This window comes from Trichomycterus rosablanca, chromosome 17 (assembly GCF_030014385.1).
Source record: "Trichomycterus rosablanca isolate fTriRos1 chromosome 17, fTriRos1.hap1, whole genome shotgun sequence".
Taxonomy (NCBI): Eukaryota; Metazoa; Chordata; class Actinopteri; order Siluriformes; family Trichomycteridae; genus Trichomycterus; species Trichomycterus rosablanca.
The window spans coordinates 14,429,852-14,457,313 of record NC_086004.1 but is presented as its reverse complement, the minus strand read 5'-3'; the positions used below and the strand labels follow the sequence as shown (position 1 = coordinate 14,457,313).

The window sequence follows — 27,462 nt, the reverse complement described above, 5'->3', positions numbered from 1 at the left end:
GCTGAAGCTGAGTGTAGGGCAGGGAAATGCATGTGGCTGTAGAATTCCTAATTTTTACCCTTTGGGTATTTTCCTTTACCTTAGCACAAAATCAGGGTAAGATGAATATGACTACTTTTTGCAGAGTTCTTTTTATATTGTGGTTTTTAAAATTACTGACTGCAAGCACTTGCATTACTAAAGTAAAACTGTGCAGTTGTTCATTAGGATAATTAAAATATTCTTCTATTTTACAAAGCTAGCTTGGATAAAAGTATCAAACATGCTTCTGAGATATATAATTTAATCAATATGTATATTTTACAGAATGCCTTCGAACAGAGATTAATTATAAAAACACTCAAAAAAGTGACCTCCTTGAAAGCTATGAACATGGACAAACAGTAAGACTGAACTGTGCAACAGGCTATACTGGATTTTACAAGCTTCGTTGTGAAAATGGCAAATGGACAAAAATTGTTGGAAGAGACTGCAAAAGTAAATATACCGTGCCCAGGAGTGTAGTCCATGTATGGACTTCGCATGGCAAATTCATTAAGTAAAAAAAAATCTTAATTTTATTTTCACAGAAAAGAATTGTGGTCATCCAGGAGACACAACAAATGGAAACTTCAGACTCATACGGGGTACAGAGTTTGTGTTTGGATCTACAGTGGAATATAGTTGTAAGAAAGGGTAAGTGTCTTTATTGTGCAAGGGTATCTATTTTTTATAACAATATTTATACATTAAACAATAACAGTAATTTTGGAGATTGTGACATTTATGGCAATGATTTATTTTTACATCCCAAAACATATCCCTTTTTTCTAAAAAAAAAAACAAGAATATATAGAAAATATAAATACATAAAATAGCCAGTTGGGCGGCTCTATACATGATTGTTATGCCTTGGTGGCTGAGGTTCCATGATGTATTGGTGCCCTGTCCAAGATGTGTTACTGAACTGTGCCTAGTGATTCTGGTTCGTGCATTGAGCAATAATTGAAAACATTCAGATCCACATTAAAATGGACTATGAAATAAGAGGAATTCAGTCAGCTGTGATAAACTTTATTGCAAACTGTGCAATGTTTTCCATTTTTAAGATACTTACACTAAAAGCAGTGACCTAGCACCACCCTAGCAATCACTGTAAATATCATAGACGTCTTTAGATTACTGACAAGCTTATAGCTGTTTTTTATTTCGGCTGTAGTGGTCGCCACAGTAAATCTGGTTACATTTACATTTTCAGCATTTAGCATACGCTTTTACCCAAAGCGACTTACAGTACTGTGACCGTATACAGTCTGAGCAATTGAGGGTTAAGGGCCTTGCTCAAGGGCCCAACAGCAGCAACCTGGCAGTGGTGGGGCTTGAACCAGCAACCTTCTGATTACTAGTCCAGTACCTTAACCACTAGGCTACAACTGCCTATTTGATTCACATACCAGTTTTAGCACGTTTTTTATAGTGGATGCCCTTCCTGATGCAACCCTCCTGGCCTGACCGGCTGATAGCACTGCTGAGATTAATCCCCAGATCTTGGGATCTCAGCTGGGCTAACATACTGTACCACTGTGCCACCTAAGCGCTTCAACTGGGAGGCTTATAGCATCCCATCAAAATATAAAACATATTACTGAATTTAACAAGTTACACAGGCTTTATTGATTAATAAACTGTGTTACAAAACAAATGTGACAGTAATGTAGTTATGTCAATACACCGGCATCACGTTGTGATGGTCGGATGCACAGATGGGTCAGCATTCTCCAATGCCGTCTGTCCTATGTCGCTTGTAGCAGATTATGTGATGTGATGTTGTCAATCCAGCTTATTATTGGTCTTCCTCATCCTCTCAGTCCTTCAGCAAGTCCTATTATAACACAGCCTTCAATGTTTTCAGGTGGGAGCCTTATCACATGCAAGAGCTTTAACCCATGCCAAAAGTAACATAAATTGACTTAAAGTGGTTCATTAGCTCCTTTTGTGTTCTGGAAATCTTGTAAACTTGTTTAGTGGTTATCATGTTAGTCCATGGGAAGGACAATCAGCAGTTTTCTGATGCACTTGTTCTCAAAAGCCTGAATGTGTCTTTCTTCCTCTTTCTTCGGTATCCAGGCTTCACGTCCATATTTGGATATTGGCAGAGGTGGAAAGTAACGAATTACATTTACTCGCGTTACTGTAATTGAGTAGTTTTTTTTAAAAGTACATTTTACAACCTGTAACTTTACTTTTACTTAAGTATGTTTTGTATTAAGAATTGTAATTCGCTACATTTTAAATAACACCCGTTACTGAGTAAAAAAAAAAAAAAAGAAAACAATAAAAAAACTCGACATTAAACCGGCCCGTTAGGCTGTTTGATCCGGCCCGCGGAGCATTTACGCATTTGTGTGCTTTAGAGTAGGGCTTGTGAACTGAATCACTGAGTTAACGAGTCAGAAACGACTCACTCTGTTTCATTATGATGTTGTGCATAAACAACTCCATTAATCGGTTCATTTGGTGAAGAGATTCAGATGTATAAAGCAATCAGAGCTTCAGAATTCACATTCTGGTCGGAATTTCAATCTCTTTCTTCATTGGTTGTTCTATAAATGACAGTTTAATGAACGAATCACCAATTTAAGCTTTTTACCGGGAAAGCCGAGAGAATAAATATAGTTTTCATTAGTTAGGTGGACAAAACAGTTGGGTATGGATTTATATGTTCTGGAAACATACAAGATGGCAGTGTTGTGCGTGAACGAGTTCAAAAGAACGCGTTCATTGAACACGCTCATTTTTTCGTGAACGTTGAACTGAACGCAACACATTTTTAATAAAGAACTTGAACGTGAATTAGTTCACATTATGTGTCATGAACGGCAGACATCACTGTAAATGAACGTTGGAATTTGTTTTCCATTGAAAACTGAGTGACATCTGTTTTCTCTTTTGAAACGCAACGAGAGAAAGTTCCTCCCTCCTGTATTCTCGCTGGTGCCGCTTAAATCATGTATCACCAGACAGAAATGGTTTTGACATTGTGTGCGCAATGCATCGCAGTTTCCTTAAAAATAAAGTTTTTTGTGCCTTTGAGTTTTGCCTTCATTACCTTCATTCAAGAGTTTCATTTCATACACACACATATGTATATATAATATCATATATATCAAATAATATATACATATTTCATATTATATATTCTTTTTTTAATTAAATGCTGGTAGATTTCATTGCACTAAGTATAGAACTGGTCTACCTTGTCTGTACTGCTGCAAGTTTCATCACCTGGTAAGAAACCCACAATTGCAGTGTCATGAGCAAATGTCTACAATGAGCAGTTTCAAAGAACGTATAGTGATTTCTAGCTTGTAGTGTGAAAAAAAGTATTTATTTGAATATCTCACGAAAAAAGTAAAATGAACTGAACTTTGAACTAGTTCAGAATTAAAATTGTGAACTTTGAACGTGAACTGTTCACTTTGAGCATGTATGAACTGAACTTGAACTAGTTCAGAAAAGCTGTGAACTGGCACAACACTGCAAGATGGTCTTATATAAAGTGGATTATATCCCTAATGGAACAACACATGGATATAGATCAGGTAAGCAGATAAGTGGTTATGATTTTCTGTTGCTGTGTGACTGATCTGGGTCGCGGTTCTGTTGTTTACGGTTGGCTTTCATTTTGCAACGATAGCAAAGCATTATGAAATATTGTGATTTATTATGTTCATTTATTTGAGTATTTATGTAAGTAAAACGGACAGCATAAATGTGATTGTGAGATTTTGCTGTTTGTTTTGATCATGTTCCTATGACGGTGTAAGACCCGTTATATTTTTATAGGTGCAACCCTAACCGCCTAACCCTTTTATTGAGGATAAACAGAAATAATGCTGTTTTGAATTGATAACAGCAGTTGCAGTCTGTTAGGTGTGTAGAGGTTAAATCCACACATGAACTGCTAATATGCTGCATGGCTGGTGAGCTGTGTGTAGTCTGCTGTATAATTCATCTATCAACTTCTGTTGGAAAATGACATCCCTCCTTCTGTTAAAAAAGTAACGAAGTAATGTTTACTCTGAGTACATTTTAAATGAGTTATTTTTACTTGAGTAGATTTTTAGACTAGTAATTTTACTCGTACTTAAGTAAAAAAATCATTAAAGTAATAGTACTTTTACTTGAGTACACTATTTTAGTACTCTTTCCACCTCTGGATATTGGCAGAACCAAGGCCATCATTAATCTCGGTAGCATAGTGATGGTGCTTATTGACTTGTTTTTCCATATTCTAGTGAATTTGACTATAACCCCCATTCCCACTGCCATTCTAGACTTCACCACTAGTGTCTCCAGTATTTAATACTCAAATTCCTAAATATAGGAAAGAGTCCACTTGTTCCCAGCTTCCACCTTCCACCATAATCTCCAGTACTTCTTCGGTGTTTGTTATAACTTTTTTTGCTGCATTTATCAGCATGTTTAATTCCTTATTTATTAATCCGACACACCAGCTCCTGTAGTTCTTCTGGTCATGTGACCAGTAATACAATGTCATCAGCATACCTGAGATTGCTAAAGGTCATTCCACCAATCCTGATGCCTCTAGCAAAATAGCGCCTTTCTCATAACTTGTCCTCACAGCAGCATGTTTTTGGCAATACAGATTCCTCAGTAGTTGGACCAATTGCAAGGGGAAACTTATCTCAAGCATGGTTTTCCATTATTGTGCATGTCTAATCATGCCAAATGCCTTTATGGAATCAATAAGGCATGAATATAGTGCCTTGTTCATTTTTTCTTGTTTTTTTTTTCTCATGATGATCTGTAGGTATGTGATCTGATCCTGCCTAGATTACTTGCAACAGAATCTTGCTAGCATGTGAGACCAGTGCAATGATCCTGAAGTTGCTGCATTGAAGCAAGTCACCTGTATTAGGCAGTGTGTCATCTCTCCACCAAATCAGAGCAGTTTACCTGCTATGTCATTTGCACCATGTGCCTATCGCTTAGCCAGTTCTAGCATGGCACACTTGATCTCCTCCTTCAGTAGTGGTGGTTTCTTTACTTGAACATCAATCTGTATTTTCTCCTTTTCACCACTGTACAATACTTCACAGTAGTCTTTCGTTTTTTGACAAACCTTCTTTTGTTTGACAAGTCTCTGCCCATTTTTGTTTTTGATGGCTATAGTTTGAGGCTGGAATGGTTTGGTGAGCTTCTTCACAGGTGTGCTGTTACCTTTCTTTGCATTTTCTTCCAGGTCACTGCATAATGAATTTTACTTACCATGTGAAACTCTTAGCATCTTCTGCACTTCACATCAAAGTTTTCCTTAATTAATCTGGGTACTTTGTTTTTACTTTACACATCTTTCTTATCTACTCAAAAATGTCATAGGAAATCCATTTTTCTCCTTAGTCGCTTTTAGCATGACAACCTTGATCGGTTGCCACAGTTATTCTGGTGTGTGTGGTTCCTCAAGTCTCTCTAGCTCTTCAAATCTGTTGGCAACCTCCACTTGGTATTGCTGCTTGAAGCTTGAGTTTTTGAAGGTACATCAGCAGTGGCTTTCCTTCATTGCCAACAAGATTGTGATCAGTGTCACAGTCTGCATGAGGCATGTGTGCATTATTAACTGACCGTTTCCACTACTGACTGTTTAGGATGTAGTCAATTTTATTTCTGGTCTTCTGTGTTGAACTCTTCCAAGTGTATCTGTGCCTGTTGTGTAGCCAGGCAGAACTAACTTACTGTATGTTTAGCACAGAAATCCACCAGTGTCAGACCTCTATCGTTTCTCACATCATGACCATTTTCCCAAAGGTTTTACTTTCCTCTACATCTTTGTTGACTTTTGCATTAAATTTACCGGTGATCACAAGTAGGTTTTGCTAGTAAATGCTTAATCTCATTGTGGAATTGTTTAGCCTCCTTATCTTATTTGTCAGCTGGTGCATAACAGTGGATAACAGTCATATATTTTAGCTTTGTGGCAAATGACACTATTACCCACTCATAGCATAATAGGCAGATAACGATGTCCAGACAACAACTCCATGATGTTTCCAGCCCACTTTGTCTAGTGAACTTAGACCCTAAACATTCCACTGTCCTTTATTGACACAAAGTCTCATGTGTAGCTTGTGTGTCTTCTTGCTCTGTTCGTTGCATTTTCTCTCTCTTGTGCTTATTTCTCTGTTGCAAACTTTAATGATTAAGTGTTCCCTTAATTTTTTGAGCAGTTTATATACTACAGTACTTATATGCTGGGGCATAATGCAACATCTTATTCTAAATCATTTTTGTAATCAAATAATGTTACACACATCCACATGTGCAGATCTTAATATGCATTCAGGGTGCATTGCACAGAGTGTGGGTGCATTTCAAATCAAAACTCTTATTCTAGAGGCTACTCAGGTGGTGCAGCAGTAAAACACACTAGAACACCAGAGCTGGGATTTTAAATACATTGTATCAAATCTCAGCTCTGCCATCCGGCTGGGCTGGGCGGCTACATGAACGACTGGCTGTTGTTCATACAGGGTGGGTAAGCCGGACCAGGGTTATTCATAACTGGTGCAATTACAGCCTCTGCTGGCTGATTGATGGCGCCTGCACAGAGTTGAGGAATAATGCTGATCAGGGTGTGGCTCTCCGTACACAAAGCTGATACGCATATGAACTCGCCTCGTGCAGGTGAAAAGATTCAGTTAGTACTGCACACATGTTGGAAGGGACATATATTGCTGTGTATTGCTTGGGTAGCACAGTAGTCTGGTGCGCTAGCCATGTACATATACACAGACTAAGCACTAAGCACTATGACCCTCATAAGAATGAAGCAGTTAATTATAATTATATAATACTGTTTTTTAGTTACTTTTACTTACTTTTCACTATTTGTTTTTGATAGGTATGTAATGGCCAGCAGAGTAAATACTCGTAACTGCCAAGCAGACGGTTGGGATAATGCTGTCCCTCTCTGTGAAGGTAAGAAAATAATCATTTGTTTTCACCTTTGCTCTGATAATTAAACATTAATTTGCTGTAACACAAGCTACATATAGACCAGGATTTTAAATTATACTGAAATACCAAGGACCAGTGGTTGGACAGACAGTGGTTGCAGCATAATTCTCAGGTCAGATCTGGGTTGAGGATATGTCAGACTGACACCCAAGATCATTTCTCTGTGCCGCCACCAAATATTGGTTTCCCCCTTCCATGCCAAGCAGATGTTTGACTGTGTAAGCTGGGCGACTTGGCAACCATTTTAGGAAAAAGAAGGATAGATGTGGGGGGAAGGGGTTGTAGGGACTGATGAGTACCAGTTTAATGTGTGATATGTAGTGGGTTAATCATTATAGACTATGGAAGTTGCAGCCTGTGTGAGACTGGATTAACCCTCCTAAGGATCTTAAATTGTCCCATGTATCTGGAACCCAGCTTCCTGAACTTCAGGATCAAGGGAAGAACTTTGGAGAATAACCAAACCTTTTGACTTTGCTCAACTGATGTTTAGGGTCTTCCAATTGGCCATTTTGCCTTGTTGCACAAAGAGCTGTGCTGATGGATCACTGATGTCAGAAAAAACTAAATCAAATTCACTAAAAAACAGAGCCCACATGGCCTGATGAGAGTTCAGGTGTTTGGCATCTAGAATTTATGTCAAGTTCTTGTGGTCAGTCCAGACCAGAAACTCATCTTTTGTCCTCTCCAACCATGCATCTACTCATTGAGGGCGAGCCTAACTAGATCCCCTAGATAACTGGCTGCCTCTGAAAGACCACTGAGCTGGTGTAAAACTGGGTCTTCTCAAGCTTGATGTAAAGGTGGTTTTCCAGAAGCAACCACAGATTGTGCCTGGTGTGTGCCACATGCCTGTCTAGATTCTTACTAGATAAGAATGTCATTGAGGTAGACAGTCACTTATTGCCCCAGTGATTTCTGGAGTTCCTCTTTTATGAATTGTACTCATATTGGCCTAAAGGGGGATGGATGCTATCTTCTATTTATCCCCCTGCTGCCCTCGAATGAGGTTATAGGCACTGCGCAGGTTCAACTTAGTAAATACAAGGGGTCTGCTGCAGCGACTGCAGAGGTCCTTGATAGTAAATTAGGGATCAGGGATCCATATTTTTTCTCAATATGAAGATGAGCAGATATGGTCAGAGGATGAAGCCTCCTGAATATAGTTATCCATGGCCTTCTGCTCGGGGTGGACACAGAGAACCACCTTCCTTGGGGCTATTTTAGTTCCAGGGTGTAGGTGGACTGTACACTCTAATGGGCGGTGGGGTGGAGGGGCTTGGTCCTTGCAGGGTCCTGCTGTTTAATGCTGTTTAATAATAATGTTTCTTACCATCCATGTGTGGTGATGATTGTTTTATTGTGAGATTATTTATACAACAATGATAGGCGGGACAACTGTTGTTATAAAGTGAGGCTGTGATTTTAAATCTTAATTAATAAACCTGCAGCAACAGAGATTTTTTCTTTAAATTAATTACTTCTACTAACAGGACTTCTACTAAGACAGAATGACTACACAGTCATATGAGCATGAATTATTGAAGCCTTCATAAATACAGTATGTTTGTGCAAGTGCTTTAATTTAATGTTAATTTGTAAAAGCATGCTGTGATAAGGTAAATAAATGAAAACCAAAGAGGGACCAGTCCTTTTAACTGTGCATTGATAGTTATTATTTGATTATTCTTAACGTCTGTGTACAAACCAGTAGAAATCCAACCCTTACAGCCAGCAGGCTCTGAAACTCTTTCAGTGACTATATCAAATTTAACCAGCTACTTCTCTTGTTTTTTTTCTTTTACTAGTGGTAAAATGCCCTGAAATTTCAACTGATAATGTAATTGCAAGGGGTAATACTGAAGAACCACGCTTTGGTGATGTTATCCAATTTGAGTGCGCGTCTCCTAGTCAGATGTTGGACAACACAGAAGAAATACACTGCGATGAGACTGGGGTATGGAGTGCACCTGTTCCAAAGTGCAAAGGTATTCTTAGTACTTTGTAGTAGTTAGAATATACACCAATCAGCCATAATATTAAAACTACCTTCTTGTTTCTACACTGTCTATTTTATCAGCTCCACTTACCATATAGAAGCACTTTGTAGTTCTACAATTACTGACTGTAGTCCATCTGTTTCTCTGCATGCTTTGTTAGCTCCCTTTCATGCTATTCTTCAAAGGTCAGGCCTCTCCCAGGACCACTACAGAGCAGGTATTATTTGGGTGGTGGATCATTTGTGTTAGTGTATGTTGTGCTGGTATGAATGGCTCAGACACAGCAATGCTGCTGGAGTTTTTAAACACATCACTGTCACTGCTGGACTGAAAATAGTCCACCAACCAAAAATATCCAGCCAACAGCGCCCTATGGGCAGTGTCCTGTGACCACTAATGAAGGTCTAGAAGATGACCAACTCAAACAGTAGCATTAGATGAGTGATCGATGAGTGACTTTACATCAACAAAGTGGACCTACTAGGTAGGAGTGTCTAATAGAGTGGACAGTGAGTGGACACGGTATTTACAAACTCTAGCAGCACTGCTGTGTCTGATCCACTCATACCAGCACAACACACACTAACACACCACCACCATGTCAGTTGTCACTGCAGTGCTGAGAATGATCAACCACCTAAATAATACCTGCTCTGTGGTGGTCCTGTGGGGGTCCTGACCATTGAAGAACAGGGTGAAAGCAGGCTAATAAAAGTATGTAGAGAAACAAATGGACTACAGTCAGTAACTGTAGAACTACAAAGTGCTTCTATATGGTAAGTGGAGCTGATAAAATGGACAGTGAGTAGAAACAAAGAGGTGTTTTTAATGTTATGGCTTGTTATTGTTAAATAAATGTAAAATTGTGCATAAGCTTTAAAATACTATTAATTGATAAAACACCGAAAAGACTGCTGTATTATATTATTAATGTAAATTATGTAACTTTGTCTTGTAGAAGTAGAATGCCAGCCTCCTGATCTACCTCACGGAACTATTTCTAACCCTAAGCCAGCGTACAAGTTAAATGAAGTGTTAAAATATACATGTGACTCTTTCTACAAACTCAAAGCTGGAATCATTCAATGCACTAAATATGGGTGGAGTATATATCCAGAGTGTCAAGGTAATATGCCTTCTTTTATGTACTGTTTACCTCAAACTTAAAAATATTTATAAATGATAACTAGAGCAATACTATTTATTTAGTTCAATATTGATTTTTTTTTACAACCAAATAAATGAAACCCTGACACGCACAAATAAATATGCTTTGTATTCCACCATCATTTCATCACTATAACCACTATAACCAACCGAAGTATATAATCTACCACAGCTGAGCTACAAAACACTATTGTTATCTATTAGGCTTAATAATAATAGTTTTATTATTATTAATATGCCCATTTTTGTCGGGCTTCATCTGCAGTTTTTGAGATATTGATGCCATTCTGACTCGTCAACCGCCATATGACCTTTTATCCCCCCCCCATTCCTTTTTATTCATATTTGACAGGCAGGTTGATCTACTGTACTTCTACTGAAATGATACAGGCAGCTTAGACACACAAACACTCACCTGCCTGAGCTAAAGTATTTACACCCTCACACAACACGACAAAAAGTTTTTGGACACCACCAACTGCATGACCAAAAGTATTCTGATGTCACCAACTGTATGACCAAAAGTATTTGGACCCACAATCTGCATGACCAAAAGTATTCGGACGCAACTAACGGCATAAGAAAAGTATTCTGACACCGTCAACTATATGCTTGCAAACACACCTTCCTGAGCAAAAGTATTCACACCCCCACCAACTATATGACCAAAAGTATTAGGACACCACCAACTGCATGACCAAATATTCGGACACTACTGACTTAAAGACAAAAAGTATTTGTTCACCACCAACTGCATGCTTGCACACACACCTGTCTGAGCAAAAGTATTCACACATCCACCAACCATATGACCAAAAATATTAGGACACCACCAACTGCATGACCAAAAGTATTTGGACACCACCAACTGCATGACCAAATATTCGGACGCTACTGACTCCAAGACAAAAAGTATTCGTTTACCACCAACTGCATGCTTGCACACACACTTGTCTGAACAAAAGTATTCACACCCCACCAACTATATGACCAAGAGTATTAGGACACCACCAACTGCATGACCAAAAGTATTAGGACACCACCAACTGCATGACAAAAAGTATTTGTTCACCACCAACTGCATGCTTGCACACACACCTGCCTGAGCAAAAGTATTCACACCCCTAATACATGACCAAGTGTTAGGACACCACCAACTGCATGACCAAAAATATTTGGACGCCACCAACTGCATGACCAAAAGTATTCAGACACCACCAATTGTACGGCCAAAATTAATCGGACACCACCAACATGCTTGCACACACACATAAACACACACTCAGTATCTGGATGCAACCAACTGGTGCAACCAACACACACACCAATTCGGATGCAACCAACACACACACGGTCACCTGCCTGAGCAAAAGTATTCCCACCCCCACATACTTTACCACTGCTGAGCTGCAATCACACTATGGTTATCCTTAAGTTTGATGATTATTATTATTCCACCAATTTTGTGTCCGGCTTCGTCCACAATTTTAGAAATATTGACGTCGTTCCCACTCTTCAGCCTAATCCCGAAAATGTGCAATGCGCAATCACTATTATTATCTGACTGTGTATCAGCTCAAGACCAACTCCAGAATGTTCTGTCTGATTGGGAACCCCTTATATCCTACTCTATTATCTCAGTAACTGCCTTGCAACTCTTGTTACCATTGTCACTATCTAGTTATGCTTTAGCATTTAGCAGTAGCATTTTGTCCCTCATCCCTTGCTTCTCCCGTTCAATCTTATTAATTTTCATCCATACCAAAACCCTATCTTAAGTTCATGTGCACCATCAGTACAGGTCATTAAGCTGAACCCACAGTCATACTGTGCACTCCTCTATTTCTTGTTTTTTTTCAACCTTGTTCCTCCCATTCACTCTCATTTATTGCAAGTCTTTTAGTGCAGACTAATAAGCTTTTATCCACAAACTGTCTTGCAATCCTTCATTTCTCAACCCTCCTTCCTTCATTTACTCCCATTCACCTGTCCCATGCACACACACAATCACTTGTCTGAGCAACAGTATTCACACGTCCACCAAATACATGCTTGCACACACACAATTACCTATCTAAGCAAAAGTATTTGCATCCCCACCAAATACATGCTTACACACACACACACACCCACACACACAATCTTTGCTTTGAAAAAAACGTATTCACAATTTCACCAAAATGTGCTTGCACACTTGCAATTACCTGTCTAAGCAAAGGTATTCTCAGCCCCTACCAAATTTATGGTAGCACACACCCACATACACATTCACCTGTCTGAGCAAGTATTCAAACCGTAAACCAGATACATGCATTTACACACACAGTCAACTTTAAAAGCAAAAGGACTCACATTCACTCACACAATCACTTATCTGAGCAAAACTATTCTCACCCCCACCAAATACATCCTTGCACACACACAATCACCTGTCTTAGCAAAAGTATTTACCTACATATGTGGATGCATATACACAATCGCATATTGGAGCAAAAGTATTCACACCCACACCAAATACATACTTGCATGCGCATAATTACAGGGGTTGGACAAAATAACTGAAACACCTGGTTTTAGACCACAATAATTTATTAGTATGGTGTAGGGCCTCCTTTTGCGGCCAATACAGCGTCAATTCGTCTTGGAAATGACATATACAAGTCCTGCACAGTGGTCAGAGGGATTTTAAGCCATTCTTCTTGCAGGATAGTGGCCAGGTCACTACGTGATGCTGGTGGAGGAAAACGTTTCCTGACTCGCTTCTCCAAAACACCCCAAAGTGGCTCAATAATATTTAGATCTGGTGACTGTGCAGGCCATGGGAGATGTTCAACTTCACTTTCATGTTCATCAAACCAATCTTTCACCAGTCTTGCTGTGTGTATTGGTGCATTGTCATCCTGATACACGGCACCGCCATTGGATGCACATGGTCCTCCAGAATGGTTCGGTAGTCCTTGGCAGTGATGCGCCCATCTAGCACAAGTATTGGGCCAAGGGAATGCCATCACTGATCCACCCCCATGCTTCACTCTGGGCATGCAACAGTCTGGGTGGTACGCTTCTTTGTGGTTTGTCCTTCTTGGTGGTATGCTGACATTACCCTGGATACCGTGGCTCTTGATACATCACAAAGACTTGCTGTCTTGGTCACAGATGCGCCAGCAAGACGTGCACCAACAATTTGTCCTCTTTTGAACTCTGGTATGTCACCCATAATGTTGTGTGCATTGCAATATTTTGAGCAAAACTGTGCTCTTACCCTGCTAATTGAACCTTCACACTCTGCTCTTATTGGTGCAATGTGCAATTAATGAAGATTGGCCACCAGACTGGTCCAATTTAGCCATGAAACCTCCCACACTAAAATGACAGGTGTTTCAGTTATTTTGTCCAACCCCTGTACCTATCTGAGCAAAATTATTCACCCTGATCTCTGCATATATACATACATACATTCACACACATCTCTCACCAAAAGTATTCAATCCACCACATACTCTATCACTGCCAAGCTTCTATCACACACACATTTTCTTCATGAGAAGCACCTCTATTGTTTGATAGTTTCATTACAGCAGCAGGAACATAGAACTCTACACATTACAGACCTATATTGCACAACCATAGAATTATTATTATTGTTGTTGTTGTTAGAATTTATATTGTAATTATTATTATTAATTTGTAACATTTTCATTTTATTAATTTTTATTTTTTTTGTTCATACAAATTTTCTTTCCAATAGAAATTACTTGTGCACTTGGACCAACTACCTATGGCACAGAAAAGACAATCCCAATAGGGAAAAATATATTTAAAGCTTTAGAGTTTGTTGAGATCATCTGCTTAAAAAACTACTTGGTTGGTGGAACAAAGAAAAGATCACAAATGATCAGATGCGAAGAAAATGGAGAATGGAAAATCCCACCAAAGTGTGCAGGTAAAAGACAAATTCTGCCAAATTGTATATATTTTAAAATTGTTCTTGGCAGCTTTGTTAGAATAAACATTAATAACAACAGAAATATTTTTGCAGTGATAACCTGTGACGTTCCATATGACAAACATGTGTATTCACCTGATTACTATTTTACTAAAAGAAGATTGGACGATTCCAATTATTATTATTGTCATAATGGTTTTAGTAAAACTGCTGAAAAGGCCACGTGTACAGAGAACGGCTGGTCTCCACAAGAACTATGTACTGGTAAGTCCTGATTCTGAGAAGCATGTAGTTTGTTAGTGTGTATATTATTAATTAACTGATATGTAAATATTTTGTATATATTTCAGAAATTGTTTGTAAAGCACCAGTGATTACATATGGGAAGATAACTGGGAATCAACTAAATACTTATAAACCAGGAACTAAAGTTTATTTTCAGTGTAATCCTGGATATGAATCTGTAAAAACTTATATCTTATGTAATCGAGAAGGAAAATGGGATACTGAACAACCCTGCAAAAGTAAGTATCAATATACTAATAGGCAAAATAATATATTCTTTTGATCATTTCTTTTTAGTGTTGCAGGCTAACTACAGTAAATGTAAATGTATGCCTCAACAATAAAGCTCATACATTATTGTAAAATATTAATTTAAATGTTAACACTATTTTTCATAACCTCACTGCATTATTTTAAAAACATATACAACTTGTTAAACATAAAATGCTTAAGCTGCATTTCTTGTGCATTATTAGAATCCTTGTTGTGATTATACATGTTATTTATATAGATTTTTATTGTGAATTTGGACCAACTACTTATGGCACAAAGTCAATCCAAACACCTGTCAGGATGGCAGTGGGTTTTTAAAATGTCTTAATTTTACTGGCCATTGGCCTGGTCAGACACTTTAAAGGCACAGTTGGTCATGTCTGAAGGAGGGAAGTGTGGTTTTGCCTTATTACCACTGCAACATTGGCACCTGCTGTCTAGTCAAAGTGCCTGCATAAGTGGTAGAAAGAATACCTAAGTCTTCCTCAGTGTGTGTAACAGCTCTGTAGGAAATCCTACTGGCTGACACAAAAATGTCTTCATACATGTTGGAGAGAAAATGTGCTAGTCTGCAGTCCTATTTGTCCAGTAAGCAGAAGTTGAAATGGAGTTGGGAAAGGGTGGAGTTAACATGTCTAAATTATAGAAGTCTGTATTTTATATATTGTTTTGTATTTTACAAATTTAATCCTTTAATAAGGCATAATGTTGTTAGTATATTCCACATTACATGAACAAAGAAATGAAATCTAGTGTCAATTCTGCAATTAATTGGCTATCTCTGCAAGGTATGATCTTGCTTCTGAGTGGTACAGAACTCAATAATACTGACCGGGATAAAGAAGTTTATGTAAAATTATTGAACAATTATACTTTGTCCCCCATTATTTCTTTTAACATTTCTCCACCATCAACAGCAGACTCAGCAGACAGGTGTGACATAGCTTCTTCTTATACATATATTCAGCAGTGGGATCAGTGAAACAGCATTAACATGCTTGCATGTTTTACATATAGAAGTCTTTATTAAATTAGGGCCTATGATGTTTATATGTTAACACATTATTTGTATATTTCTGGTTTATCTGTCATTCACAAATAAAAAACATAATGACAAAATGCAGAACAAAAAGACAAAATAATTTCTTTTATGTTATAGTAAAAAAAGGAGCTTGTGTTGAAATCTCTTTGGAAAATGGATTTATTTACAATTTTAAACCTGGAGATCTCACAAATCAAATATCCCAGAGTGTTTCCTACTCATGTGAGACAGGCTATAAAGCATGTGACAGTACGTGGTGGGGAGTAATAACCTGTGTTAGGGGTGAATGGGATCACAAGCCATTGTGTATAGGTAAGTTGTCTTACTGTTTAAATAGTACATTATATAATATCATGTTATCATCTCTGGCTAACACACATATATGTCCTTACTTTTCAGAAACAAATAATTGTGGTCCTCCTCCCAATATAAAACATTTAAATGACCCACAGGAAGAGTATCAAAATGGGTCACAGGTGGAATATGAATGTGACCTAGGATATGTGTCTTATATCAAATGTATTAATGGAGCATGGCAGATCCCTGTCTGTAAATGTAAGCCATATTTGCTTATTAACTCTGTCATTTAAACATTTTAATATTTATTCAGGCCTCTGGTGTGATATTAGAACTTTTGATTTGTCTTTATTATATTGTAATTATACATACACAGCAATATGGTTATATTACATTGTCATTAAGCATATTGGTACCTGAATGTGAATCAGTCAAATCTTAATCAGAATCTGCAGTACATTTGTACACAAACCAGTTTATAATTTTTCACCACAATTTTGTATAGTAAAACATTAAAAATCTATTGTTTTGAACTAAATATTATTTTTTTATGTAAAGCATGTGGTCCTCCCCATCACATTGAAAATGCAGTTATCACTGCTTACACTCACAGAGCTGCAACATATAAATGTCAAGACCTTTTTGAAATGGAGGGAAATTACACCATTTTCTGCAACAGCTCACGCTGGGAAAAACCACCAACATGTCACTGTAAGTTAATATTGCGAAAATAAGAAAATTACAATTACTGTTATCAATATAATATTGTTAGTAATTTGATTTTACATCATGTTTATGATTGTCTTGACATAACAGTGTCATCCTCTGCATGTGAAAAACCTCCAAAAAACATAAACAATGGCGTCAAGAAGGAGATAGACATTGACAAACTGTACTACAAAGAGGGAGACACTGTGAGTTATAAATGCTCTGATGGGTATGCATTTAAGGATGTAACCAGTGCCACTTGTGTTGGGAAGAACTGGACGTACCCTATATGTTTATGTGAGTTAAAACGGGCAAGTAAAAACCATGATTTTAATTAAAATAAGATTAATTGTTTGATTTAGGAAAGTGGCAAATTTTGGGTAATTGTCAAAAAGGTTTAATTATTACCTATAGATAAGGCCCTACCTAATTCATAGCTGTGAAAATCGCACCACGGACCATGAAATGAGCTGTTGCCCATGTAATATGCAATTTGCTGTAAAATTCCAAATGTAAGGTTTGTTTATAGCGATTTAAAAAAATTTTTATTTGCGTAGCGTATGAAATATAAAGCGCAATATGCAATATCAGGTGGTCACAGCAATTATACAACAATTACGTTAGTGTAACAGACTTTTCTGTGGTTTAGTGAGCTGACAATGTTTGATGTATGTGTTTACGTATTAAGTGCTATTTGTCCATTTGGGGATTCCACAAAGTGTGCTTCTCTACACGCGTGATCATTTCTCTGTAGTTTGTGCTCAATAGAACGAACCAGTAAAGTATTACGCTTCTGATAGTCTATGTACAGTTTGTTTATTTCTTTATAAACTCAGCAAACTCTAAAGACACTCGGTTAGACAAAATGTCCAAGATGTCGAAGTCTAAAGCAGCTAAAAACATGACTTGTGTAACTGAGTTTAGAAAACTCCCATTCTGTGGATGCAGAGAATGGAGTGTCAAAACTCGAATCATGTCATGCACAATGTGATGAAGATGGGGTCTATCGGATGAGCAGAAGTACAGTAGATTGACCGGCTTTAAAAGAGTGAATAGGACGGTAAAGGGGATAAAATCGGGTGTAGTGGCTGAATGGGTGTGTCTATCCGAAAGCTGTACACAAGCCATGGTGTCATATATATATATATATATATATATATATATATATATATATATATATATATTAGGGCTGTCGAAGTTAACGCGATAATAACGCATTAACGCAATCTCAATTTAACGAGATTAAAAAAAATAGTGCCGTTAACGCACTAATTACATTACGAGATTTTTTCACTTCTAAAACTAAAGCAATTCATTTTTCACCCACGGGAGACAGATTGAATTATTCTCACTGACCACGCTCACACGCACGTTTAATGTTCTTTAGTTCCGTTTGACAAAAAAAAACCTTAAAAATAGAGCTAACAGCGAAGATAACCGGTTACAAAAGCAGCGACCGCTGTTTGTGTTCAATTCTCTGTTCACAGTGTCGATACAAGTGATTCAAGAATCGATTCATTGTAAGCGCAGCGTAAGTTTCTTTTCTCAGTCATCTCTCCGTGTTTACTGTTATAATGAATGATGCGGTTGTAAATAAACACCAACTACTACAGAACATTTTGTGTGACTCGCTTACCTTATAAAGCTCAGGCTTAATTATACTGGTTATTACCACAGAGCGGGAGTCGACTCAGAGTCGTTTACGATTTACCGAGGTGAACCACGAACGTGCTGATAGAATCGGCTCAGATGGGATCGGACTGTATTATCTTTTTAAAGTAAATATTTCAATCAGCAGAATCGCATCGCATGTATGATGTGCACAACGTTAATTACGTGCGTTTATTAATGAACGTTTACGTTAGCTTGTCAGAAGCTTTCTCAATAATGTCTGTGCGGTGTTTTTTTTTTTACAATTAGTGATGGCAAGCAACTGTTCCACTGCACTATTTTACACTAAACACTACACTATTCCATAATGCTCCAGATTGCATCATTCTAAATAGGTATCGGCGAGTACAAAAATACATGTACTAGTACTCGGTTGGGAAAAAATGGTATCGATGCATATCTAGTGAAAACACACTCACTTCGTGTAGAAACGTCCATCAAACCATCGTCACGATACAACCACAGAAAAGTCTGTTACAATAACTACGCATCTGACATATATACGAAGTCAAGGTTCTCTGCTGGATAGTATTACTGCCTAATATGTGAGTGAATAAAACTCCCTTACAGTTTTCTCTTGTCCCAGCAGTTTTTAACATAAGTACATTTAGCATAAATATGTTCACCATTTTAATTGTAACATTTCACTTAAAATCCTTGTTTTCTATAACATTTACACAGATTTTTTTTAATGCGATTAATCGCGATTAACTATGTAAAATTCTGAGATTAATCGCGATTAAAAAATTTAATCGTTTGACAGCCCTAATATATATATATATATATATATATATATATATATATATATATATATATATATATATATATATACAGTGTATCACAAAAGTGAGTACACCCCTCACATTTCTGCAAATATTTTATTATATTTTTTCATGGGACAACACTATAGACATGAAACTTGGATATAACTTAGAGTAGTCAGTGTACAACTTGTATAGCAGTGTAGATTTACTGTCTTCTGAAAATAACTCAACACACAGCCATTAATGTCTAAATAGCTGGCAACATAAGTGAGTACACCCCACAGTGAACATGTCCAAATTGTGCCCAAATGTGTCGTTGTCCCTCCCTGTTGTCATGTGTCAAGGTCTCAGATGTAAATGGGGAGCAGGGCTGTTAAATTTGGTGTACAATTCTCTCATACTGGCCACTGGATATTCAACATGGCACCTCATGGCAAAGAACTCTCTGAGGATGTGAGAAATAGAATTGTTGCTCTCCACAAAGATGGCCTGGGCTATAAGAAGAAGTTTTCCAGGACAGGTTCGACTCGGAACAGGCTTCGCCAGGGTCGACCAAAGAAGTTGAGTCCACGTGTTCGGCGTCATATCCAGAGGTTGGCTTCAAAAAATAGACACATGAGTGCTGCCAGCATTGCTGCAGAATGTCACAGTACATGTTGGAATTCATGTTTCCCTCAATGAACCGCAGCTCCCCAGTGCCAGCAACACTCATGCAGCCCAAGACCATGATGCTACCACCACCATGCTTGACTGTAGGCAAGATACAGTTGTCTTGGTACTTCTCACCAGGGCGCCGCCACACATGCTGGACACCATCTGAGCCAAACAAGTTTATCTTGGTCTCATCAGACCACAGGGCATTCCAGTAATCCATGTTCTTGGACTGCTTGTCTTCAGCAAACTGTTTGCTGGCTTTCTTGTGCGTCAGTTTCCTTCTGGGATGACGACCATGCAGACTGAGTTGATGCAGTGTGCGGCGTATGGTCTGAGCACTGACAGGCTGACCTCCCACGTCTTCAACCTCTGCAGCAATGCTGGCAGCACTCATGTGTCTATTTTTTAAAGCCAACCTCTGGATATGACGCCGAACACGTGGACTCAACTTCTTTGGTCGACCCTGGCGAAGCCTGTTCCGAGTGGAACCTGTCCTGGAAAACCGCTGTATGACCTTGGCCACCATGCTGTAGCTCAGTTTCAGGGTGTTAGCAATCTTCTTATAGCCCAGGCCATCTTTGTGGAGAGCAACAATTCTATTTCTCACATCCTCAGAGAGTTCTTTGCCATGAGGTGCCATGTTGAATATCCAGTGGCCAGTATGAGAGAATTGTACCCAAAACACCAAATTTAACAGCCCTGCTCCCCATTTACACCTGGGACCTTGACACATGACAACAGGGAGGGACAACGACACATTTGGGCACAATTTGGACATGTTCACTGTGGGGTGTACTCACTTATGTTGCCAGCTATTTAGACATTAATGGCTGTGTGTTGAGTTATTTTCAGAAGACAGTAAATCTACACTGCTATACAAGCTGTACACTGACTACTCTAAGTTATATCCAAGTTTCATGTCTATAGTGTTGTCCCATGAAAAGATATAATGAAATATTTGCAGAAATGTGAGGGGTGTACTCACTTTTGTGATACACTGTATATATACAGTATATACAGTGCCTTGCAAAAGTACTCAGCCCCCTTGAACTTTTCAACCTTTTGCCACATTTCAGGCTTTAAACATAAAGATATGAAATTTTAATTTTTTGTGAAGAATCAACAACAAGCGGGACACAATCGTGAAGTGGAACGAAATTTATTGGATATTTTAAACTTTTTTTAGAAATAAAAAACTGAAAAGTGGGGCGTGCAATATTATTCAGCCCCCTTGCGTTAATACTTTGTAGCGCCACCTTTTGCTGCGATTACAGCTGCAAGTCGCTTGGGGTATGTCTCTATTAGTTTTGCACATCGAGATACTGAAATTTTTGCCCATTCTTCCTTGCAAAACAGTTCGAGCTCAGTGAGGTTGGATGGAGAGCGTTTGTGAACAGCAGTTTTCAGCTCTTTCCACAGATTCTCGATGGGATTCAGGTCTGGACTTTGACTTGGCCATTTTAACACCTGGATAAGTTTATTTGTGAACCATTCCATTGTAGATTTTGCTTTATGTTTTGGATCATTGTCTTGTTGGAAGATAAATCACCGTCCCAGTCTCAGGTCTTTTGCAGACTGCAACAGGTTTTCTTCCAGAATGGTCCTGTATTTGGCTCCATCCATCTTCCCATCAATTTTAACCATCTTCCCTGTCCCTGCTGAAGAAAAGCAGGCCCAAACCATGATGCTGCCACCACCATGTTTGACAGTGGGGATGGTGTGTTCAGGGTGATGAGCTGTGTTGCTTTTATGCCAAACATAACGTTTTGCGTTGTGGCCAAAAAGTTCGATTTTGGTTTCATCTGACCAGAGCACCTTCTTCCACATGCTTGGTGTGTCTCCCAGGTGACTTTTTATAGATATCTTTGAGAAATGGCTTTCTTCTTGCCACTCTTCCATAATGGCCAGATTTGTGCAGTGTACGACTGATTGTTGTCCTATGGACAGATTCTCCCACCTCAGCTGTAGATCTCTGCAGTTCATTCAGAGTGATCATGGGCCTCTTGGCTGCATCTCTGATCAGTCTTCTCCTTGTTTGAGCTGAAAGTTTAGAGGGACGGCCGGGTCTTGGTAGATTTGCAGTGGTCTGATACTCCCTTCATTTCAATATGATCGCTTGCACAGTGCTCCTTGAGATGTTTAAAGCTTGGGAAATCTTTTTGTATCCAAATTCGGCTTTAAACTTCTCCACAACAGTATCTCGGACCTGCCTGGTGTGTTCCTTGGTCTTCATGATGCTCTCTGCGCTTTAAACAGAACTCTGAGACTATCACAGAGCAGGTGCATTTATACGGAGACTTGATTACACACAGGTGGATTCTATTTATCACCATCAGTCATTTAGGTCAACATTGGATCATTCAGAGATCCTCACTGAACTTCTGGAGTGAGTTTGCTGCACTGAAAGTAAAGGGGCTGAATAATATTGCACGCCCCACTTTTCAGGTTTTTATTTCTAAAAAAAAGTTTAAAATATCCAATAAATTTCGTTCCACTTCACAATTGTGTCGCACTTGTTATTGATTCTTCACAAAAAATTACAATTTAATATCTTTATGTTTAAAGCCTGAAATGTGGCAAAAGGTTGAAAAGTTCAAGGGGGCTGAATACTTTTGCAAGGCACTGTATATATATGCACATTAGATATACTTTATTTGTCATATATGCATATACAGTTGTACAGTACAATGAAATTCTTCATATACCCAACAGTATATGTTTTTTTTTTTTTTGGAAGCTGGGGTCAGAGCGCAGGGTCAGCCATCGAACGGCACCCCTGGAGCAGACAGGGTTAAGAGCCTTACTTAAGGACCCAACAGCGGCAGCATAGCAAAGCCTGGATTTAAACCACCAATCTTCTGGTTGATAGCTCAAAGCCCTACCCACTAGGCCTCCACTAGGCTATAATTGGAACAGTGTCAATATCACACTAATAATAATAATACATTGTCGGTTTAACTTTATTTTGTTTAGTTTTACATCATGTTGGTAAATTGTTTTTATTAATATATACATTTTTCACTGTAGTGCCTACATGTCCAGATCCTGTTGAGAAAATAAACAATGGCTTTCTTATCGACTCTAATGAAAAGAAGAAAGAATATACAAAAGATGACACTGTAAAATATAAATGTAAAGAAGGTTCAGACTATCGTGAAGCCATCTGCAATGGAACTAATTGGTTGTACCCAGAATGCATATGTGAGTAACTGTTAAAGATTTCAAGAATTTCCAAAAGTGTGCTGTGCAAAATGTGGTTAATCATACACTACCATATTTATTTCTTGTATCTTTATTAAGATAAAGTCAGAGAATAAATAAAAGTAAATCAAATAAAAAAAATACAACATAATGGCTTCTACAGACAAAAGTCAGTACTTAGTGTGAACTCACTTGGCACTAAGCACTTGAACTCTTTAGAGGAGACTGTCCTGGAGTAATCTTCTGTTGGCTTCTTATAGCACTGGTGGCTTCAGGTGGACTTTGTGGAGGCCAGTCCATGACCGTCATTGTTTAATCAGCTGTTCGTCTCCCCAAATAAAACCATTCCCAACAAGGCACTTTCCAGAAGGAATGGCATTATGAATTAAAACCTGTCTGTACTTCTTGACATTCATGATCCATCAATTAAGACAATATCGCCAACACCACCAGCAGAAATGCAGCCTCATTCCAGGACTGATTCTTTACCATGTTTTTTCTAAAGGCTGCAAGCACTTATTTTTCCATCTCTCCAACTCTTCTTACATACTGTCAATGATTGAACACAAAAATTTCACATTTGGATTTGTCACTTCATAATACTCAGCTGATCTTCATTCTAATGTTTGTGAACTTTAGCATATTCTTAGCGTTTTTACCATGTTCCCGTTTTCACTCATACAACATGTGTATGTAATGATCAAGCATGTCTTTGCAAAATAGATAGGCCTGGAACCTTGTAGCCCTATTCTATCATTCCCCTACGTTTTCAAATTAGCTTAAATGCATATCCATGAATTTTATGATGTTGTGTTTATTTTTTTAATAGCATCTTCCAAGTGTTTTCAGCCACCATCAGTTAATAATGCAGAAGCAAATGACATTAAGGATCAATATAGTGATGGTGAAAAAGTTACCTATACTTGTGCTCATCCATACACATTAGTTGTCAACAATGAAATGACCTGTGAACAAAGAAAATGGAGTGGAAATGTCAAATGTGAATGTAAGTATTGAAACATCATGTTCTGAACAGCGTCATTTCTTAGGACAACCGCATGTAAGCAGTGTGTTGTGCATCATCTTAAAAAACAATAGCCACATGACATTAACACACCCTTAAGAAGCTGGCAATCTATGGGTGTGCTCAAAAACCTAGTGAGCTGCCTTGCTGTCTTACTGCCTACATAGTAGAGAGGATTCTAATAAGTCATCCACTTATAAGTCAGATTATTCGAATGCGCTACTTAGACAGCTATTCCATCGTTTTTCGCTTACTAAGCTAACACAGTTAGCCTCATGCCATTCAAACCAATGGGATGAGGTGGCACAACGCGCTAGCATGTCAACTAACATCTCCCTCCGTGTACTGAAAACAGTTAAATTCACTGACAAGCCCAAATTTGCAAATAAATGTCACTTGTCCGCCATATTTTTTTATTTTTCTGTGAGAAAAGTTGTGTCACACTGAATGCTGGGATTGCCTTCACCGCCAAGGCAGCATCAGATGCTCCCTCGTTATTCTGTCAAAATACCGTTCAGATTTAACAGTATTTTAAGGCATCTAAGAATTCGAACAGCCTCCTTCTCGGGATCACGTATAGGATGACGTAAAATGCTTTCTATGTAGAGAGCTCACTGGGTTTTCGAACACACCCTATTTCAGCATGATGGATTAATGGTGATATTGTTATGTTTTTATTTATTATTATTATTACTATTATTGTTTGTAATAGTAGCAGTAATTGTAGTACCTTGAATTGTAGTAGTACAACATAGTATTATTGATTATTTTAGTGGTTTTACAAATTTTCCAGCAACGTATTAATAAGCTTATCCTGCTTATGATATGTTGTTGTTGATTTGTTGTTTATTTCAGTAGTAAGGTTAAATTCTACATGCTTAAGTCCTGACCAGCAAATAAAAAACAGCACTTTAAAAAATGAACAGGATTTAAAGGAGATCTACCAAGAAGATGAAACTGTAGAATACAAATGCAACGATGGCTTTCGCTTTCAGGGTAACTCCTACGCTGACTGTAAAGGAGGAGAATGGAATTACCCAACATGCATATGTAAGTATGTGCGCAAACAGTCGCAATGCGCAAAAAATGCAATGCTTTATTTCTAGTATTATCCCAAAAAAAAAAAAAAAAACTAGTGATAGGCATGTGTAATATTGTAATAGTTGTCTTAATGTTCTGTACAGTTACAAATGGAATGATCTTCAGGTTTTATAGTTGTGGTTTTCTTATATAACAACTTGCTGATGCACAAGCTGTAAGGCTTCTCCTGCTGGTAATTTTATGTAACATCATGGGACCAAAAATATGCACAAATGCTGAGCTTTGTTATAATTTAGTTCCACATTTTAGTATTTTGTTAATTCACTTGGCCACTATGTCCCTTTTACTGCTTGTTCTGCATTTGTTAAGGCTGTGGATTCCAGTCCCACTCTGAGCAACTGAGTTTTCTTTTCTTTTTTACTTGTCTTGTCTTCCTTTCATTGTTATTGTGGTAGACATTACTTTTTGTATGACTTGGCTTTTCAGCTTGTCTCTAAAATCATGAGTGGAGCCACAGAACAGTGGTTGGTTTGAAGGCTAGACCCCAGGTCAAGGCCAGCCAACCTCACGTTGCACTAGCCCAGCCAATTCAGGAGAGTGATTCTTGCTAGTCAGGAATGCCTGCCTTTTACCCCATCACCCCTATGATGTACCCACTTTGGGAAGGCATTTCTGTCAATCGATCTGTTCATGGGTCCCCTTAATAATCGTGACCTGCAAGAAGTCTTCACTGGTCCAAGTCCTTCCTCCCCCTCACCCCTATGACCGTGTTATAAAAGAAAGCCTCTGACCTCCTATTTCCCAGTGAGCCCAATATGGCAGGATTCTGAATTGTATAGCCACCCTCCGATGGGGGCCTGAGAAAAGCAATTTTGGAGGCTTTAAGGACATTATTCATTTCCACTACTGGGACCCTTGCGTGCAGGCATTTTTTGGTGGCCTTCAATGGACAAAGGCGACATTCAGGTGTGTGCTTGCAACAAGGAGCACAGGTAATGCTCTGCAGACCTACTGGACCCTTTGGTTATCCAGTATAAACTTCATCTAATAACTTCACCACAGATCTACCCTCGAAGGCCTGAAAATTTGTTGCACTGCCAAAACTCCTCTTGCCAAAGAAATGGCTGAGATTATCTTGGAAAAAGGTGTTGGAGTTTGCGGCTTGCCTAGGTGCCTGGTGTTGGATCAGGCACCCCAGTTCTCTAGCTTGTTTTCAAAGGCTTTTAGTCAGCTGTTGGGTGCATCCATCTGCCTGTCCTCTAAATGTCATTCCTATTCCAACAGGCAGATGGAGGGTCAATCAAGACCTCAGGTGGAAACTCTCATGTCTTGCCTTGACTGACCCAATGTGCCCATAACATCCTTGCATTTTACCAGTTAGATGAAGTCATAATCTACCATGTTCTACATTTTTAAATTAGATATATATAATGTATATAAATGAATTTCATGCTGTGTTTAATTTTCACAATAGCATCATCCAAGTGTTCTCAGCCACCATCAGTTCAAAATGCAGTTGTAAATGACAGTAAGAAACAATATAGTGATGGTGATAAAGTTTCCTATACCTGTACTAATCAACGCACACTTGTGGGACACATAACCTGTAGACAAGGAAAATGGAACGGATCTGTCAAATGTCAATGTAAGTAAAAAAAACAGCACTGTATGATCAACCTACATTTTTGGGACAACCACACATAACCAGTGAGTTATGCTTTAGGCAGTGCATGAATACACAATTGACAAGGTGCCAATCTATCTTTTCATGACATAAAATCATCACTCACTCATTCATTCACAGGATTTTTTGGAACCATGCTGCTGTGTAGCACCCATTCTACCAGACCTAATCTACACATCTACTTTAAACTGTAAAATAAGAGTGCTAATGCTTAATAAACTTTAAAGCTAAAGCAATGGTATCACATTGTTACCAAGAGATGTTTCTTGAGGTGGTGTGACTTTGTGGTCTACTTTAGTATTTGTTGAGGTGCTACTCATTAGCTGTCATTATAAATAACGTGTTTACTCCTTATTTATAACTAGTCCAATTTTCATAATATTACATTAAATTATTGCATGATTTGGATAATAAAATGTAACATTTTGGATTTTATTTCAGAATTCAAAAACTATGGAGGCTGTTGGGAGGTTTTTGATGAGAGAATGATTTTGTAACTCACTTCTGGCACAACTAAATGCATTTACCAAAACAACTGTTCAATAAAGGATTATAGAAATAATGTTTGACCCAAAGACCCTACATGACACATAACAAGACATACTTTCTTATTTACATTGATTACACATGATTTGTATGAATTTGTCCATGCATATTTTAACAGTCAATAAAGCATTTTAAAAAGCTA

General features: G+C 38.2%; 1 protein-coding gene across 2 annotated transcripts; it reads left to right on the top strand.

Annotated features, from left to right (window-relative positions):
• LOC134331074 (complement factor H-like) lies at positions 1–27,462 on the top strand. 2 transcript variants are annotated; one of them, XM_063012330.1, is made up of 18 exons: positions 1–96; positions 307–477; positions 570–675; positions 6,902–6,978; positions 8,826–9,005; positions 9,976–10,143; positions 13,933–14,127; positions 14,224–14,394; positions 14,481–14,654; positions 15,848–16,042; positions 16,130–16,285; positions 16,586–16,738; positions 16,844–17,032; positions 22,852–23,025; positions 23,855–24,031; positions 24,905–25,099; positions 26,565–26,735; positions 27,216–27,462. In XM_063012330.1, coding segments are annotated over exons 1-18 (2,724 nt in total). In that variant the 5' UTR covers positions 1–26; the 3' UTR covers positions 27,218–27,462. The 2 variants fall into 2 exon arrangements, with proteins under 2 accessions (XP_062868400.1, XP_062868401.1); XM_063012331.1 differs by lacking the exons at positions 23,855–24,031; positions 24,905–25,099; positions 26,565–26,735; positions 27,216–27,462 and adding an exon at positions 23,286–23,828.